This window comes from Zosterops lateralis (genome assembly GCF_965231275.1).
Source record: "Zosterops lateralis genome assembly, chromosome: 15".
Taxonomy (NCBI): domain Eukaryota; kingdom Metazoa; phylum Chordata; class Aves; order Passeriformes; family Zosteropidae; genus Zosterops; species Zosterops lateralis.
The window spans coordinates 15,230,750-15,248,089 of record NC_139775.1 but is presented as its reverse complement, the minus strand read 5'-3'; the positions used below and the strand labels follow the sequence as shown (position 1 = coordinate 15,248,089).

Below are 17,340 nucleotides of genomic sequence, written 5' to 3'. Positions count from 1 at the left end.
AGGGAGACTGGGAGGTTGTTGGGGGACAGTGATATGAGCAGGGTGCTTGGTGTGGAGGGTCTGCTGTGCTGATGGTGTTCTGACATCCAGAGATGACAGCACAATTCACACCCAGAAAGGCTGGGCAGTGCCACCTCCCTGAGCTCTGGATTGAGGATTGAGGAACTTCTGGGGTCTGTTCTGGTGGAGTTTCCCACCTTCCCTTGTGGGACCAAGGCCGTGCTGGGAAGCAGCAGGACATGGCCCATCAGGAAGATCTGAAGCTGGCTCAAAAGAGCTACACTGCTGAGCTGAGCATCTCTCCTGAATATCCCTCCCCACCCCACACTCTCCTCCAGAGAGAACAGACCAATAACCCCACAGGGCCCTAAGCAAATTCTTGCAATGAGAAATAAACCCCTTTGATGATGTGGAAGCTTTGTTCAGAATGCAATCAGGTGAGAGGAGCCTTAATATTGTCTGGGTCCATCAAAGCACCCAGGAGTCCCAGGTCCCACATGGGCCTTGCCTTCTTCAGCCACCACAGTGGAATTGTCCTCTCTGGGCCCAGAGTGTGTAAAGCTCCTGGGATGTGCTGTGTACATCCCTTGTTTGTGGCTTTGTCACTGTCTTCTTTGTCCTGCCTTCCTGCCCCCAGCTCAGCATTTCCCTTTCCAAGGAATAAGCCACCAAGCTAATGAATTCCCTGGGTGCTAACAGAACACCCCACCATGTCCTGGATACAAAGTGTGGATGGGAGAGGAAATGCTTTTTCAGGAAAGCACTACAGGGAGGGACTCCAAGAGTTCCTGGCCCAAGCATGAGGCCATCCTGAGCCTGAACAGATGTTTCTCAGAAGGGTGGTGGGGACAGGGATGTGTGACTGCCCTGCAGTGGGTCCCAGTCTACAGAACAGAATCAGGAGCCCCCAGTGAACACAGGGAGAATTGTGGCCTTTTGGGAAGGCCAGTGCTGATCCCACAAGCAGCAGGCACCTGCTGGGTGGTTTGATCTCCAGGGGTGGTGGCTCAGCATTGTTCCAGCTTGGGACAGGCCAAGTTTGTCCCTTCACAGCTGTTTTGGGTTTTGTGTCTCTCGAGCTCTGTGATTCACAGCACATCCTCTCACCCACTTTGCTGTCCCATGTGTCAGGGTTTGGGGGTTAGGACTAGTGGGCAGGAGCTCCTGGGAGCTGAACTCTGCAGGACAGGGGCGTTGGTGAGGAACATGCATCACGTCTGCATAGGGAGAGCGGGAGGGAAGGTCCTTTCTGTGTGAAGGCAAAAGGAGGACCAGGACACTGGATGGTCAGTGAACAGGAACAAATCCCCACAGCCCAGCATTCCCATGCTGGCACATGAGAGCTCAGGACCCAGGTGTGGAGCTGGCAAGGTGAGTCCTGTGTTGCACTTGTCACTGTGACTGGCAGGATGTTCTTGTCTCCACAGTGCAGAAAACTCTTGGCCTCTGGGTCAACCCAGCTGGGCACCTGGTTCCTGTCTGTGACCCTCCAGCCTCTGTGGGACAAAGCCACTGTGCCTTTGCTGTGTACAAGGTGACAGCTGTGGTCTGTTCGAGCACAACCCAGACCAAGGCTTGGCCCCCTGCAGTCCCTCCTGTGCACAGATTATGGAAACTGGTTTGCAAATGTCCCTGAGTGTCCCTGACGAGAGGGCTGGGTGAGCCTTTTGACGAAAGCTTGGTGCTTTTAGCAGTTTTCTCTTGGTGCCTGCTGGCGACTCCCCTTTTCAAAGGGAGTTCCAGGACTGGGGTGCTGAGGCTGGGAGCATGCAGAGCCCAGCAGCACTGTCCATGATTAACTGGGGAGCACAGGAACTGGGTGGATTCAGCTGGGGGGAGCTACTGGAACCTCTCCCAACGTGGTCCCAGCCAGGCAATGGCAGAGCTTTCATCCACAGCGAAGAAGAGGAAGAATAGAGCAGGGGGACACCGGGAAGGTGAAGCATGAGGTGGTCGGTGACATCCAAGGAGCTTTTTTGAGCAAGGTGGACTTAGGGGTCAGCAAGGTGGACTTAGGGGTCAGCAAGGTGGACCTAGGGGTCAGCATGCAGAGGGCTGTGCACACACACAGCATCAGTGTCAGGGGGCAGGCTGCAGGACAGGGAGCGCTGCACTGCCCGGCAGCCCAGGGGTCCATCCTCAGCACTGACCGCCAGCTGCGCGCCCTGCGAGCCGCCGGACCGGCCGTCCGAGCACAGCAGGACACTGGAATCAGCCTCACACTTGGTGGTCCGGCTGTAGTAGGGCTCCATGACGTGGTGCAGCTCTGGGGGCACACTGAGGGGCAGCACCTCTGCCTTGATCACAGCACCCAGAGGGGCTTCAGAGGTCGCCCTCAGGCTCTCGGAGCGGCTCATCTTGATCAGCAGGTCTATGGTTTTGTTTTCAGCCTCCAGCAGGCAGTCGGGCAGCCCCTGCCCATCCCCAGCCTCCCCGCTGGATGGACATTTGCTGAGGTCTTTGCAGTGAAGTTTCTCGCTCCCCAGGCTCACGTTGCAGGGCTCCTTCTTGGTTTGCTGGACCTTCTCCAGACCTTCCGAGGATCTCTTCACCGACAGGTCCAGCGGCCCCTCGTGGGGTTTGGTGGCTTTCTCCAGTGCCTGGTGGATGTGGTAGAGCTCCCTTCGGATTTTGACCAGCTGGTCCCTCAGCTCTTTTTGCCCGGGTGTGTCCTCCTTTGCCAGATCTGACAGTTTCTTCTCCACCTCTTGGTACTCCTCCAAGGTTTTGGACAGGTCCCCGATGAGCACAGTTGTGGCCTCAGAGCCTGTCGTGGCAGAAGTCTCTTGGGGTCTGCTCTGCTTGCAGAGGCCGTGGTCCAGGGCAGCACCCACAGAGGGGAGGACTTCAGTGTCACTGCCCCTCTCTGGTTCCTCAGGCTGGCCTGGTATGACATCCGAGTGCCAGTGGTCCAGGGCTGTGGGGATGTGGCCAGGGTTGGCCCTTGAGCCACTGCAGAGAAGAAGTGGGTACAATCAGTAGGGAAAAAGACAGGAAAATCCTCACGCTTATGTGCAGGGCCAGCATTACCAGATTTAGCCATGTCTCCTCACTGGCTGCTGCCAGCCTGGGACCCTTCAGGAAAGGCTTTGGTCAGAGCAGGCAGAGCCTGGCTGGACCTGCCCCTGGCACTGCTCTCCAAGAGGAGGATGGATCCTGACACTATTTCATGGCACTGACAAAGGGAGAGGCCAGTCTAGGGAGATGGTGCTGATCCCACCTCAGACAGCCAAGCCTGGATTCTCTCTCTTCTTGGAGCACTGGAGAATATTAATGGAAATTACCATCCCACAGTCCTGAAGGCTCAGTTGCAGGGAATCTACCCAGCCAGCCTGGGAGCATGGAAAGGGCAGGTGGAGATAGAAAACTGCAGAGATCTTCTCCAGAGAAAGCTCCTCTGGGTGTCAAAGCAGTGGGTTCACTGTGACATTTTTCTTGGAGCCACAGCTGGACTTGCACAACCAGGGGAGGAACTGAAATTCTGTTTAAAGGAGCTGTGCACATTTCTAGCCCCAGGTAAAAGGAAATGTTTGGGAACGTGACCCTCCTTCTGGGCTTTGAAACCAGAAGGCGAATCAAAGGAATGCAAATGTGTATGTTTAAAAATAGACAATTATTGTTCCAGCCAACCTGGGATATCTGGGGACATGAGAGGTGCTTTCCTGGTGCCTGGGGAGCACAGGTCCACCCCACACAGACACCACATCACCTCTGGCTCCACATAGACCAGGGGAAGGCAAGGGACAGCAATGTGACATAGCCCAGGTGCATTTGGGGGCTTTTGAGGCCCTGGAGAGCAGGGAGCTCTGCTTGGGTGGGCCCTGGGGTGGACCACCAGCCTGAAGATTGCTCAGCTCCCATGGATTAGTGGGGGGAACAGAGAAACAACAAGATATGAAGATAAACAACGTCAACCCAAAGTGAGGAAGGGGCAGAGAGATCTCAGGCACCTTACCTGCTCTGGTAGCTGAGCTTCCCAGGCATCATCCTTTCAGGTCCTATCAAATCCAGCCCATTGACAGGGAACTTCCTCTTCAGTGGGTTTCCTGGAGGGCTGCTGCTCTCCAGACAGGTCACCACTGGCAGCTCTGTCTTCCTGACACTGCTGTGAGCGAAAGCACCATCCTTCATCCCCACCACGGTTTGGTAGACGTCAGCGGCTGACTTCTTGCGTAGGTTGCTGAGGCCCAAAGCTGGGTTGCTCTCCTTCTCCTGGGACAACCATTTCTCCTCTTCCTCCTGCCCCAGCATGGCAGAGTGGCTCAGCTCTGAGCCTGGCTCCTCCCGGACGCCTTTGGACCAAGGAAAACCTGTCTTCAGCACAGGGACTTTGAGCAGCCCGGGTTTGTTTAGCTCACTGGGAGGTTTGGTTTGGGGTGGCGTGGGCATGACTGAGCCCACCAGCTGCTGGGGGTCTGGTTTGCTGGAGGAGGACATCTTGCTCTCCATGGAGCCAAAGGTGTGCTCAAAGAGCAGGGGGTAGTAGAAGCGAGGGAGGAAGGCTGAGCGCTCGGGGCTCTGCAGGGGCTGGAAGTGGGAGGCATGAGGGTGCATCAGCTGGGCTGTGGAGGCCAGGAAGGGCAGCTGAGCCAAGTGGGGGTGTGTTGTTGTGCTGTTGGCCATGGTGGGGCTCAGGTAGGAGAAGAGGCTGGGGTTCAAAGGGTAGTTAATACCCAGCAGGGAGAGGTTGAGGCCCTGAGGTTCATGGTAGTCGCTGTAGGCTGGAGGGGGGTAGCACGGGATGATGTTGCTGTCAGTACACGGCGGGGACACCTCAGGTGTGTTCCTCCTTTGCCCGTTTGCCACCAGTTTCCACTGCTCCATCAGGATCCCACCGCTGGCCAGGCATTTCTTTGGCACCTTGCAATGCTTTGGCTTTGCATCCAGGTCAGGGGAGGCCATTTCCCTGCTCTTCATGACGTGGTTCTTGAGGGAGAAGACATCTGTGATGATGAAGTCGGGCTCCACCTCCTTGCAAGGCTTGTTGTCCCTCTTGTTCTTGAAACCGAAGACCAAAGCGTTCACTTCTGGTTCACCTGGGTCACCTTGGCAACCTGGCTCTTCATTCCTCTCCTTCTTCTCCCCCGCATCCATCTCCCTCAGCAAGCCAGCGACATCCTCCTCCTCCTCCTGGAACTGTCCGCCTTCCTCCCCAGCCCCTTCAGCAGGCAGGATCTCCACTCCTGTCATCATGGGCTTGTCCTGGTGGCCGTCCCTGGTGAGGCCATGCCTGGCCCGGGTGGAGCCCCCCGGGGCAGCCGAGGTGTCCCCGGTGTCCCTGTCCTCGCTCCGCGCGCGCAGGCGGGAGCTCTCCGTCTGCAGCAGCCGCAGCTCGGGGTGCAGCAGGTTCCCCTTCTTGTAGGGCCAGTCAGACTCGATCAGGAGGGACAGGGAGTTCTTGCACAGGCTGTACTTCATGTGGTTGTAGAGGTGGGACTTCTCCATGCAGGTGAAGGGGCACTGGAAGCATTTGTAGTTGTAGGGTTTGCCCCACGGCCTCGGGATGTAGTGGGGCTTCTTTGGCTTCCTCTCCTTGTGCTTGTAGACTGAGGTCAGCTTGCAGCCCCCGTCGTCCTTGGACATGGTGGAGGCTGCCTGGAGGTGGCTCCTGGTGGAAGTGGAGGGGCACGGCAGGTGGACCTTCCCACTCCTCTCTGGGAAGCACAGTGTGCCCTGGAAGAGGGACAGTGTGGAGTGGTGAGCTGTGCCTGCAGCTCCCAGGGAAATGCTCTGCCCTCTGGGCACCTCCTGGCCCCAGAGACTGGAGCTTCTGGGACCTCACTATGGAGCTCCCAGGTCTGAGATTTAAACCCAGGCCACCAGTGATGGAATTCTTGCCCAAACCCTTCCTGTATGCACTGATCCCATTATTGACCCTCTTCTCCCAAACCATCCCAGAGGAAAGGGAAAACGAACACTATTAAAGGCGTTGGAGCTAAACCACCTCCAGCTGACATTGAGGTGCCCAGGTGACCTGCCTGGCCAGCCAGAGCCTCTCTGGGGCAGCCCCAGCTCAGGGACCATTTCCCTGCTGAGGGCAGGGATAAAAGACAAAAAAAATCAGCAGCCCAAATACCACACTGAGTTTGGACTCATTTGGCTTTGCTCATTTGGACTCGTTTGGGGTACAGCAGTGCCAGAGCCTACCAAGGTATCCCAAAACCCTGGCACCAAAATTGCTGCAGAGCTGGGCTAAATTTGATACCTGCAACCTGCATGTGAATATGTGATGGAGGTGCAAAGAGGGCAGTGGGATGGATGGGCTGCCTGGGAGAGGCTGCAGACTGACTGCCCGTAACCTGGAGTTACTGCTGGAAAAGCAGTCCAGCCTCCACGGCCCCTGGGACTGGCACTGTCCCGTGACAGAACAGGAATAATCCAGGCTAAACTACACCTCCCCCACTTCCAGGTGATGCCAAGATCAAAATGCCCAGGCAATATCTCCTGCAGGACTCTGACACTGGGCTTCCCCCTCTGTGCTTCCCCCACAACCTCCCTGGGGGCAGCGGGGTCATGCCTGTCCTACAGCCTGGCCCCCACCAGCTCTGAGATGGGCAGGGGGCACAGCCCCCCCATTCCTCATCTCACAGAGGAGCCAGACCAACACAGGCACCATGGGCATGAAATTGGGCTCCTTCACAGATGGGCCAAGTAGTCACAGGGCACCCAACACAGTCTGTGTCACTCCTCCAGATGCTGCTTTGCTCTGGAGTGACTTGCCGGCTTCTCCTGGGGAGAGCAGTGATTTTGGGGGCTCATTCTGTGTGTCTGGGGCTCATTTCTCAGGGGCCAAACCCTTCCCCCCCACCATGTATCAGGTCCCAGGGCAGAGCTCTTCCCCAGAGACCCTGCAGCCAGGCTGGGATGGGAATGCAGAGCCCAGGAAGGAGAAAGCCAGAAGCAGCTCCAGATTGGCACCAATGTGGCAGCTGGAGCCATTTGGGGAAAAAATCTGCTCCCTCGCTTCTGGGAAGAAGGAGACAATATTTGAAGGATCGGAAGGGAAACAGCGTGTGTCTCTGCAACTTTGGGCAGCTGGGATGGGGAGTTGCCTGGGGACAGGCCCAGGCAGTGGCTCTGACAGCCTCTGCAATGGGCCCTGCTCCCCTGTGGCCTGGAGTGTGCCCACATCCCTCTGCACACAGTCTGGGAGTTTCCCTGCGGGGCTGGGGGAGATCACTGCAGCTCCCAGGGCAGGGGGATCTGCACGGCACTGCCAAGGGGCTGGGACCAGAGTGGGATGGGCAGGGAAGGGGCTCCTGCAGCAGCACCACACCAGAGGATGGAGTGCCCACCTCTCAGAGTTGGATGGCATTCCTGCTGCACACCTTGGGGCTGGCCTCTTGCCCACAGCCCCATGGCCCCGTGCATTTTTCCCTGATCATCCTGCTCCAGGTACACAGGGATGCTCTGGCTGCAGACTGCAGCACCAGTGGCCCTGGGGACAGTCCCACCAGAGCTGTGCAGTGGCTGTGCTGGGCTGAAGGATGATCTTGTGCTCTGGTACCCACTCTCCTCACCACAGGGACCTTGGGGCATCCCCTTCCCCTGGCAGCACAATGAGAGCATTTGTGTGATGGAATTACCTGCACAGAACCTTTTCAAATTCCTTTCTGAAGTTTGACATCCAACAGCAGAGTATCTCCCACCTGCCATGGGGACAGCAAATGAGCCATCCTGTGGCTTTCCCAGGGGCAGGCTGAGCTGCAGGCAGGGCTGGGGGACAAGGCCCTGTGTGTTGTGGGCTGAGCTGGTAGTCGACCCTGCCACTGAGATCTGCTCATGCAGAAAACAGGCACAAACGTCCCCTTGTAATGAACCTGCGTCCCCTGGGATGTGGAGGAGAGCCCTGGGGGTGCAGCCCTGACCTGCAGCAGCCCAGGCTGATTTCTCCCATCACAGTGGGATGCGTGGGCAGAGCCTGGGGCCTCCCACCTGCGGGTTCACCTCAGCACTCCCAGCCTGCCCCCTGTCCTTCAGCCATCAGCCATCAGCCATCAGCCATGCTGTGTGTGCATCACACCTGGGAGTGTGAGAGCTCCACACTGCCCAGGGGAGCAAAGGGATGCAGCAGCAGCTGGGCAGGATGAGACCCCTTCGAGCATCACTCCCTGGCTCCAGCCACTGAGCCTGGGGTGCCCTGGGCATCCTGGACCTGCTTGTCCCTGGTCCCCTGCCCCGTGTCACCCTGCTGGAGGGCAAGAAACCAAGAGTGGGGCAGCCTTGGCCTCGCTGAGGTGCACGTCGCCTGTTTGCAGGTCAGTTGAACAAACATTGGCTGTTTATATGCCAGAGGCAGATTAAATCTTTGCTGGAAGACTGGAACTGGTTGTTCCATTCCTGCACACCTGATCCTCCTTCTCCAAAGGCCAGAGCCGTGTGCTCCCCTCCTGTGCCCGGTGGTGCAGAGGGTGGCAGAGAGATGTCCCTTGGTAGGGACAGGCAGCTTGGCTTCTACATCCTTAACGCTGCAGAGAGGGAACAGCCAGGGAAGAAAAAAGAGAAAGAGCAAAGAGAAAAAATGGGAGAGAATGGGGAAATGCCCTGCGTGTGAGGCATCCCCAGAGCCGGCTCAGGCCCCGCGGAGCAGGGAGACAGGCGTTGTGGCTCCTGGTTGCTGAGCACTTCCCGCACCAGCAGATCTTCGTGGTCTGCTGAGTCTCTCTCTGCCACAACACATTATTTCCAGTGGGCTGGCAGCCGCGGCGGCCGGGGCCGTGCCCGGGGGCAGCGCTCGGCGGGGACCGCGCACCTGTGCCTGGGAATTGCAGCATCCCCGCTCTGCTCCCTGGGACCGCCCAGGGGACAGGGACACGCTCCGGTGGAAGGAGCCCATGGCAAGGGGAGGAGAAAGAGAAGGAGAGACAAAGGGAAAGAAGAAGAGAGAGATGCCCACGAAAGAGATCTGCGGTCCCTGGTGCTCCAGTACTTAAAAAAATCCCAGCAGAGGGATGCAGGGAAGGGCACACGGCCATTGGGATGGCTGAGCTCAGTTGCCCATCAAGCACCTCAGTTATCCATCAAGCACCTCAGTTGTCCATCCAGCTCATGTCTCAAATAACAGCCAAAACTCCATTTCCAGGATTTAGACAAGCATCTATGGTGCTGCTCCAATTTTCCTGACCCATCAGCCATCCCAGCAGAGCACTGGATGCAGCACAAAGAATGCACATCCCCACTCTGAATCTGCAGGAGCTTCTGTGGAAGCTGTGGGAATGTTTATCATCCCTCAAGCGTGCTGCTGCAGGGAGTTCTCGGCACACCACCCAGAGCTTCATCCTCCACCTTGTCCCCACAAGTCTCATTTGATGCCCCCCAATTCTTTGACTGGTAGAAGCAGCAACCACAGTCCCTGTCCACCCTCCAGAGACATGGATCACCACCACAGCCCTGCTTCACCATCTCCTCTGCAGGCTGAAGCTAAACACAGGGCCAAACCCTTCCAGATCCCATCCCTGAGCTGCTCCTGCCTGTGTGGCAGCCACTTGCAGGAAAGGGCTCAGTCCAGTCAGTTTCCTGTACCAATACAAACTCTCTCTGCCCATAGGTGGACTTTTGCAGACTCCCAAGGGTTTTTCTAACTGGAACAAAGACTCCATCTCTCTCCAACTGGTGTCCTTTCTTTGCTGCTGACCTCCAAGTGCTCCAGTTGCTGACTGGGAGGCTGCCAGGGAGCTGCAATGGAAATTGGCTGCCCTCAGCCTTTCCCAGATGGCTGTAGGACATGGCATGGAGGAGTGGGCTCAAGAAAGGCACTCAAGTTCTTCTCCACTCAGTGTTGTTGTGATGAACCTCCTGCCTTGCACCTCATCCTGCAGCTGAGGATTCCTGTGGTCTTTTACCAGCTGGTCCCACTCTCCCCAGGTGAGATTTCATTGCACACCCAGCACCACGCACAGGACAACTCTTCCTTGCTCCTACACCCACCAGTTGCTTCCCTTCCAGGCTGTCCAGGCCATTCATTTCCCAGGGCTCAGCATCACTCCAGGCTGTGTGTCCCTGCCATTGCTGTGTGTCATCCAGGGATGTGTTACCCTGGTGACTAAGCCAGGACAGGACAGTGCGGAGCAGAAGGGCCCTTTGATGGGATCTCACACCAATCCCACTAATCTCCCTGCCCCTGCCATGAGCCGGACTGTGCCTTTTTGGGAATTCCCGTGGAGTTTTGTCCTGTTTTCCCCAGCGAGGGAGAGGCGGGAGCCGCTGATCAATGCAAACCACTTTCCCTACACTGCTCGCTTTTGCCGCAGGGGCTGCTCGGCTATTAGCGGCTATCGGGTCCCTTTTCGTTTTCATAGCCCGGAGTTGTGTGGTTTGAGCTTTTAAGCGTTTATCGGAGCCAGGATGAAGGCAATTTGCCATGGCACAGCAGGCAAGAGGAGGGAAGCGGGGCTGGTGGAGCTGGAGCTCTGCACCTCCCCAGGCTCACCCTGTACAGCTGCTGTGAGTGTCTGTGCGAGGCCATCCCACCACCTCTGTGTCCTTACATCATCACCTTTGAAACCATTCCCACCTCGAGCTGTGCCTTCCTCCAGCTCGATCTCAATTGTTGCACCAAAATCTCTTCCCAAAACCATGGCTGGAGAGAGCTGGAGTTCCCTGTCTCCTCCAAACAGCCAATCTTTCCCTGTCTGCCCACCCACCACCTCTTCATGTCCCAGGCCAGAGGTTGTGGCCCATGTCCTGTAGCTCAGAGTGGCTCTGCTGCTCAGAGGGTTCTCCATCACCATTTCTGTGTCTCCCTGTGTGGCCTCACCAAACCATGTCCTTCACATCCCAGGGGCAAGACAAACTCAGAGTTCTGGTCTACAAATCTGACAGAATTTGGTTTCCCAGCCTTTGGGTTTCCAGCTTTTGGAGGGATCTGGAGTTTCTGGTTGGGAAAGCTCAGCTCTGCTCACAGGTGGGTTTTGGTGAGACCCAAACCCCAGCCCAGACATGGTTTGGTGCTCACCTTTGTGAGCATTGCTGCCTCTGGATGTGCAGCTTGTCTGGCATCTCCTGCCTGGCCTTGGGGTGTCCTTCAGCCAGACCATGAATGTTCTCCCTGTAGCCACAGCCCCTCCACATGTAAAGTTCTGCCTCATTTTGGGACAAATCTTCTCCCATTTGTGCACTTGCTCAAGAAGTGTTGCTGTGTCTCTGACCTCTCCTCTAGCCTCCACCCACAAAAAGTTGGCCTGAAGGTTCCCTGTGGCAACCCCAACACCCCGTGAAAAGCGCTCAACCAAGCTGCAAGGGGCTGGAGTCATCATCGTCTGCCTGTGACACTCACAGCACAACTCACAGGCTCCCTGAGAGATGAGATCAGGCCGTCACAGCCTCCAGGCTACTCTCCAGAGACGTGAGGGTCCTCCACGGCAAAAGGCTTTCCTCCCACAGCCTTTCCTGCTGCAAACCCTCCGGGGGAAGAGGCAGGTCCTGGTGAGGAGATATAACACTGTCTCTCCTCATTATATCAACCACCCGCAGAGCTTCTGCCTGGGCCCCACTGTGGGAGCTTCCTACATCTTCCTCCACCTCCCTCTACCTGCTAATGGAGCCTCAGGAGACCACAGGCTCCCAGCCATGGAGCCAGCAGCTCGTTGGCAAAATCATCTTCAAATTTTTTAAGACATCGTCAGTGTCCGGATGAAAATGTGCAGCTGGATAGAGGGGAAGGTGTCTGTGCAGCTCAGGAGGATCAACAGTGGGGTTGGGACAAAGGGATGTGCAGAGGTGATGTCCAGGCTGGTGTGGTGAGCATGGGAAGATGATGGAGAGAATTTGGGGGGCTTAAGAAGTGTGTGCAGCTGGAAGAGGAATGTAGGTCCTCCACCCTTTGTGCTAAAATCTGTGTCATGCTTCCTGTTTCCAGAAAAAAATCCCATGGCTTCTTCCAGTTTCTGTGACCTCTGAAATTCCTTTCCCCACTTACGAGTTTCTCCTTTTCCTGCTGGTGTGATGGATCCCACTGCCTGTGACCACCTGTACTGGGAGGTTCCCTTCCAGCCTTCCATCTGGAGGACCTCTGGGGATGGTGGAAATCTCCAGAACCCCTTTCTGGTCTCTGTCCCCTCTGTTTGCTGTGACACACCAGCAGCAGTCCAAGGCTGCCAACGTGGGGCTCAGCTCTGCTCTGATTAAATCCACTCCTCCAAACCACATGGGTGTCCTCAGTGTGGGCACAGGGGTTAGATCATCTCTCTGCCCACACGAGCACAGATCCCCGGTCTGGGTATGGACAAGATTCCACCCCCTCTGCCACCTCCCCTGCAAAGAAATGAGCTCTGAGGTGTATTTAGTCACCCCCTGACCAACTCAAAGGCTCCCTGAGACTCTCCAGATTTCTACAGCCCAGTTCCTCATCCCAGAAATCTTCTCCTCCACTTTACATTTATCCTTGGACAGTTCACGTTCCATAAATGCCCTGGGGATGGGAATGGTAAGAAAGGAAGGAGATCTCCTTTGCTTTGCTTTGCTTTTCCTGGCTTGGCAGAGCCCAGCTCTTTTTGTGTCTCCTAGACACAAAAATGGCCACAGGTTCCCATATTGACACAACCTTGCTCACACCCTGAGCTCTCTCCCACCTGCTGCTCCTGTATTTTCTGCTCGGGTGTCTTGCTCCACCAAACCACTCTCCATCTTCCCTCCAGAAAATGCACCTTCTTGCAGTTCAGATCTACCTGGTATCCTCTGGGGACAGGAACAGGGAGTTTTCACCCCTCCTCTGCCTGTGCCTCTTCTGCCTTGCAGCCCAGCCCTCTGCTGCTCCTGGATGTGTCCATTGCTGTGTCCTCACTTATCCTTTGCACAAGGACAAATTATTAATTATTATTATTAATAATAATAAAATTAATAATAATAGTAATATTATATACGTATTTATTCCTGGGCAGGAACCTCTGCAGTGCTTTGGGCTGACCCATGGGCAGCAGACACCTCTCTACCTTCTCCCTGCTACTCGGTGGTGATGTTTAGTTGAGCTTTTAACGCAGCTCAAGGGTGGTGCTGCCTCCTGGGGTCCTCCCTGTGTTTCCAGCTCTGTTGCACCCCCAGACTGGCCTGAGCTGCTCCGTGGGCAGTGCCTGGTGCAGGGTGGGGATGTTGCTGTGACACCGAGCAGGTAACAACACTCGGCTCTCAAATTGCCCAGCGAGGTCTGTGCTGGCCGAGGGATGACCAGGAGGAGTAACAAGGGCCCGAGGCAAAGCCACCGGGAGGAGGCAGGGATGTTATTAGCTGGTGCAGGAAACGGGAATGCAGCTCGTTAACCTGTGCTGTGCTGCAGGACCAGCTGGAATGGCCCTGCAGCCGCGTTCCTGGGGGTCCCGAGTGCTGTGACAGTCCCTGGGATGTCCCTGCAGGATGGGGGGGTCTGTCTGCATCCCCCTTCCAAACCAGACCCTCCCCACTGCCTCTGAAATTCCTTGGGATCCCCAGGAACCTACAGGAATGAGGAGTGACACATCTCACATCCACAACCTCCCATCCCGGCTTTTCACAGATGGGAACCCAAATCCTTGCCATGGGCAGCAGCATCCAGAGAGTGCCAGAAACTTCTCCCTGTGCCAGTCCCAGGGTTTGCCACCACCCTGATGCACAGCTGGGCCTCGCTGACCTGGTTTTCCTTACCATTTTTTTTTTTTTTAAGAAGCCCCTGACTGCTGTGAACTGTTCCTTGTTATGTGACCTTTTGATTTAATTGCCAAAATTCCTCCAAACGCGCATTCCCTGGCGTGAGGAAGGATATTCCTAGTTGACACCATTAAGCATCTCAGTAACTCACCTCCTCTGGCAATTCAACAGCTCAGTTTAGTTTTCACTTCCTTTAAGGAAGATTTAGAGGGGGGAAAAAAAAATATGGATAACAAGGACAATGCTGTCTTATTGTTAAATTTTCTCCTTAGCCTGGTTTGTATTTTTTTCACGATTGCAAATACTCATCACATCTCCAAACCTGCAGAAAACCATTGATCTTTTTGATTATTACCCAAACAGGGAGAGGCAAACACGTTAAAATTAACCTGCCCTCTGTGTCCTCTTGGGCTGATTCCCTTTTCCCTATGTATCCTTTAATTTTTTCAGTGAGGAAACCAGCAACCACGACACAGAGAAAGCAAAAGCATCCAAAATCCTCCCCAAAGTTTCTATTGTCAGGGACTGGCGTGAGCAGATCCCAGTGAAGGCAGTGGGATGTGCCATTAGGAGAACAACCCAAGCAGAAAGGCCCCATATGACCTCTCCGGTGCCGAGTGTCTTTAATAATCAGAATTCCACGGCTCATAGAGAGAGAAGAGAGCGGGATCAAAGAGCAGCATCACTTGGGAGCAGTCGGTTCCCTGTTCCCAGTGGGTTTGCACATCCCGGCTCCCGGCACAGGCATTCCCATGCCTGGAAATTTATTTGGGAGAGTGGGAAAACTAACAGGAGCAGGCGGCTTTTAACAGGGGATTGTTTTCCTCGCCAGGTCCTGGGTGGGTTTTATTCCCTGGCCAGACCCGCAGTGAGTCCAGTCCCTTTGCTGCCTCCAGCATCTCCCACCTCCTCCCATCCCAATCCCTCCCCAAAAGAGATTGAAATGTCGGGACTTACAGCTCGGCCCGGCCGGGTCCCTGCTCAGGGCCAGGAGGCTGGAGGGGCGGGATGAGGGTTGTGGGACCCCCAGAGTCCCCAAACCCCTCCGAGCTTGGGGACAGGTGATGTCCGGAGCCACTCCTGAGCATTTACAGCCTTGTTTGCAGGAAACATCAAACTCGGCAACAGAAGCGCCAAGGCAGGAGTCATCGCCCCCCCTTTGACCGTCCCTCCCCAGCCTCTTGCTGGGTTTATTTGTACCGATTTGCCCCGCAGGCTTGGCGCTGATTTGCCACGGCCCTGGCAGGGGGAGGCAGACGGGGGGAGCAGCCACGGGCAGGGTGCTGGGGACCGACAGGAGCCTGCCTTGCCAAAAGCACTTCAGAGCTGGAAAAAGCTTTAATGTGCACAGACGGAGCGGGCTGGGAGCAAAACCAGCTGGGCTGGCGAGAGGCTGGTTTGGGGCTGGGTGCGTGTCTGGCTCCTGCTCCAGCCCTCTGGCCCCAAAGGGGAGGCAGAGAAAAGAGGGGAATGTGAAAACCCCCCTTCCATAATCAACTTTTCCTATGGATGAGTGATGGGCAAGATGCCAGCCTGGTTTTCTCCGGTATTAATGATTTACCTGCTCCAGCCACCACATCTTGCCCTGACAGCTCCTGCAGCACATCTCCAGCTCCAGATCCCCCTCTGTGGCATGGGATGGGTCCCCTCGGGCTGGGACAGTCCCACCACCATCCCCACCCTGGAGGTGACACCATTCCCTGCCTGGTGCTGGTGGGCTGAGCACCATCACCCTGGAGAGAGACAGAGTCTGAGCCTGGGCGCTTCCCTTCTCCCCTTGCAGCTCCTTTTCTCCTAGAATTGAGTCCCAGACCATCCACTTGGGGTGTCTGGCACCTGCCTGGGTGTTTGCCCTGCTGGGAAGGGCTGTGGGAAGCTGTATCCCCATAATCTCCTCACTAGATGTTGGATCCAGTCCAGACATCTGCACTGGGCTGTCCCTGCATAGCGTTGTTTAAAATCCAATTCCTTAAAATCCGACCCTTCCGAAACCTCCTGATGCTCTGGGTGAGTTTATCTCTCTGGGGCCAAGAGAGGACACTCCGTGTCCCCCTCACACTTCTCCCTGTCACCTGCCCATGTCCCCACTTTATATTTCATGGTGAATCTCTGGGTGCAGCACTGTGGGCCCCCCTGGGCTCTGCACCCCCTGTGCCATGAGAGGGGCCTGGTCCCCGGAGCGTGGCAGGGGCTCTCTGCAGGCAGCCGGCCCCAATCTGCCGTGGCTCAGGGCCACCTGTGCTGGCTGCCCTCGCCATCTGCGAGGGGCGGCTCCATCCCCCTGCCAGGATCAGCGAGCAGGGGGGACAAGCGGGCTGGGAGCAGCACGGCCCCCTCCCTCCATCCATCCATCCTGGTGGATGCCACTGCATCCCGGAGAGGGGAAGAGAAGGGGATGGAGGGGGTTCCTCCTGGGATCTGCTGCCCTGGGGCTTGAGGGGACATTTCTGAGCCTCATCCCCTCCCTGCTGCCTCTGGGTGTCCCCTGGTGCAGGGACAGAGAGGTGGATCCCGGGTGGGTTTTTGGGGTGTCTTAAATCCGGATCCCCTTGCACTGAGCATGGGGACATCTCATCCCCTCCTGTCCCAGGGTGTCCCAATGGGAGCAGCCAAAGGATCTCTGGGAGCCCAGAGAGATGTCTCTGCCCTCCATCCCTCTCCTCCCTCCCTGCTCAGTTACAGGAGCATCCTGAGATCTCCCACCCGCTGGACCAGACACCGGCAGCCTCACCCCAGGAACCCCCAGGGCGTTGTGGCTGTGCCTGTCCCTCTCACAGGCAACGCCATCCTTTGATAACAGACCCTTGCCCTGCTCCTTCCTACAGGTAGCCGGAAAGTTTTATTCATCACCGGCTGCTGGAAAGGTCACGGCGTCCTTCTCCTCTTTCTATTTGTGGCCTGTGCCCTTTTGCCATCGCTCAGGCAGCGCTCGGTGCTCTGGACCCCGGACACGCCGTCTCAGGAGCGCTATGGGGAGGATGCTCTGAGCCTGCCCACGCTGCCTGAGCTCTTCATGGACCACAAAAACCGCCATCGGGGAAAAAAAAAAATTAAAAAAAAATGGAAATTTGGGGATGCTACAGGAATCACTGTGGTATAAACACGGAGGAGGTGGGTCTGGCCATGGGTGTCACCGTGCTGTGACCCTCCTGAGGTGCCCAGAGAGGGGTGGCAGGGATTCAGGGGGATGTGGGACTGGAGGGGATCTCAGCAGGGTTGGTCTTTCAGCTTCCTTACACAGCCTGGACAGGCTGCAGTGATGGGAAGGGGAGCATTCCAGCACTAGGGAAACATGGGCTGTGCAATGCTGCCAGGTCTTACTGCTGCCACCCAAAAGTGGGGAGCGAAAAGGGAACACCCCTCACTGACAACAGGAGAGAGAAAAAGGGGATTCACCCTGAAAATTGCCCTTTGCTCAAACTCTGCAGGTTTTTTCCCTACTCTGAGAAATACCCAAACCTTTATCTGAGCTCTTCATGGGGGTCAGGGAGTCAGCCCAGGGATCCTCCATCCTTCCCAGCCGCCGTGGCCTGGGATCACCCTGGACCAGCTCTGCATGTGTGGGTTGGCTTTCAGTCACACAAGGAGCCCTGGAGACCCTTTGTACCCCAGAGAGGGCCCCCTGTTACTCCTCACAGCATCTCAGCATATCCTGGGAGGGCTGTGAACCCAGAGGAGCTGCAGAGGAGCCCAACTCCCCTTTCCAGCCTGCCCAGTCTGCCC

The 17,340-nt window shown here is 56.3% G+C and overlaps 1 protein-coding gene across 1 annotated transcript; it reads right to left on the bottom strand.

The window, feature by feature from the left end:
- Positions 1-2,010: 2,010 nt before the first annotated feature.
- PRR35 (proline rich 35) lies at positions 2,011-14,957 on the bottom strand. Its single transcript, XM_083872668.1, has 3 exons — positions 14,575-14,957; positions 3,956-5,673; positions 2,011-2,952 (listed from the first exon to the last, which is right to left on the bottom strand). The coding sequence occupies exons 2-3, from the start codon at positions 5,581-5,583 to the stop codon at positions 2,034-2,036; spliced, it is 2,547 nt and encodes an 848-aa protein (XP_083728794.1). The 5' UTR covers positions 5,584-5,673; positions 14,575-14,957; the 3' UTR covers positions 2,011-2,033.
- Between the last annotated feature and the right edge of the window lie 2,383 nt (positions 14,958-17,340).

What these genes read in the sequence shown, in the direction of transcription:
- PRR35 (XM_083872668.1), bottom strand. Translation starts at nt 5,583, where the DNA reads ATGTCCAAGGACGACGGGGGCTGCAAGCTGACCTCAGTCTACAAGCAC. An exon ending in AAGCTCAGCTACCAGAGCAG is followed by an intron (nt 2,953 to 3,955) that starts GTAAGGTGCCTG and finishes TCTTCTCTGCAG; the next exon opens with TGGCTCAAGGGCCAACCCTG.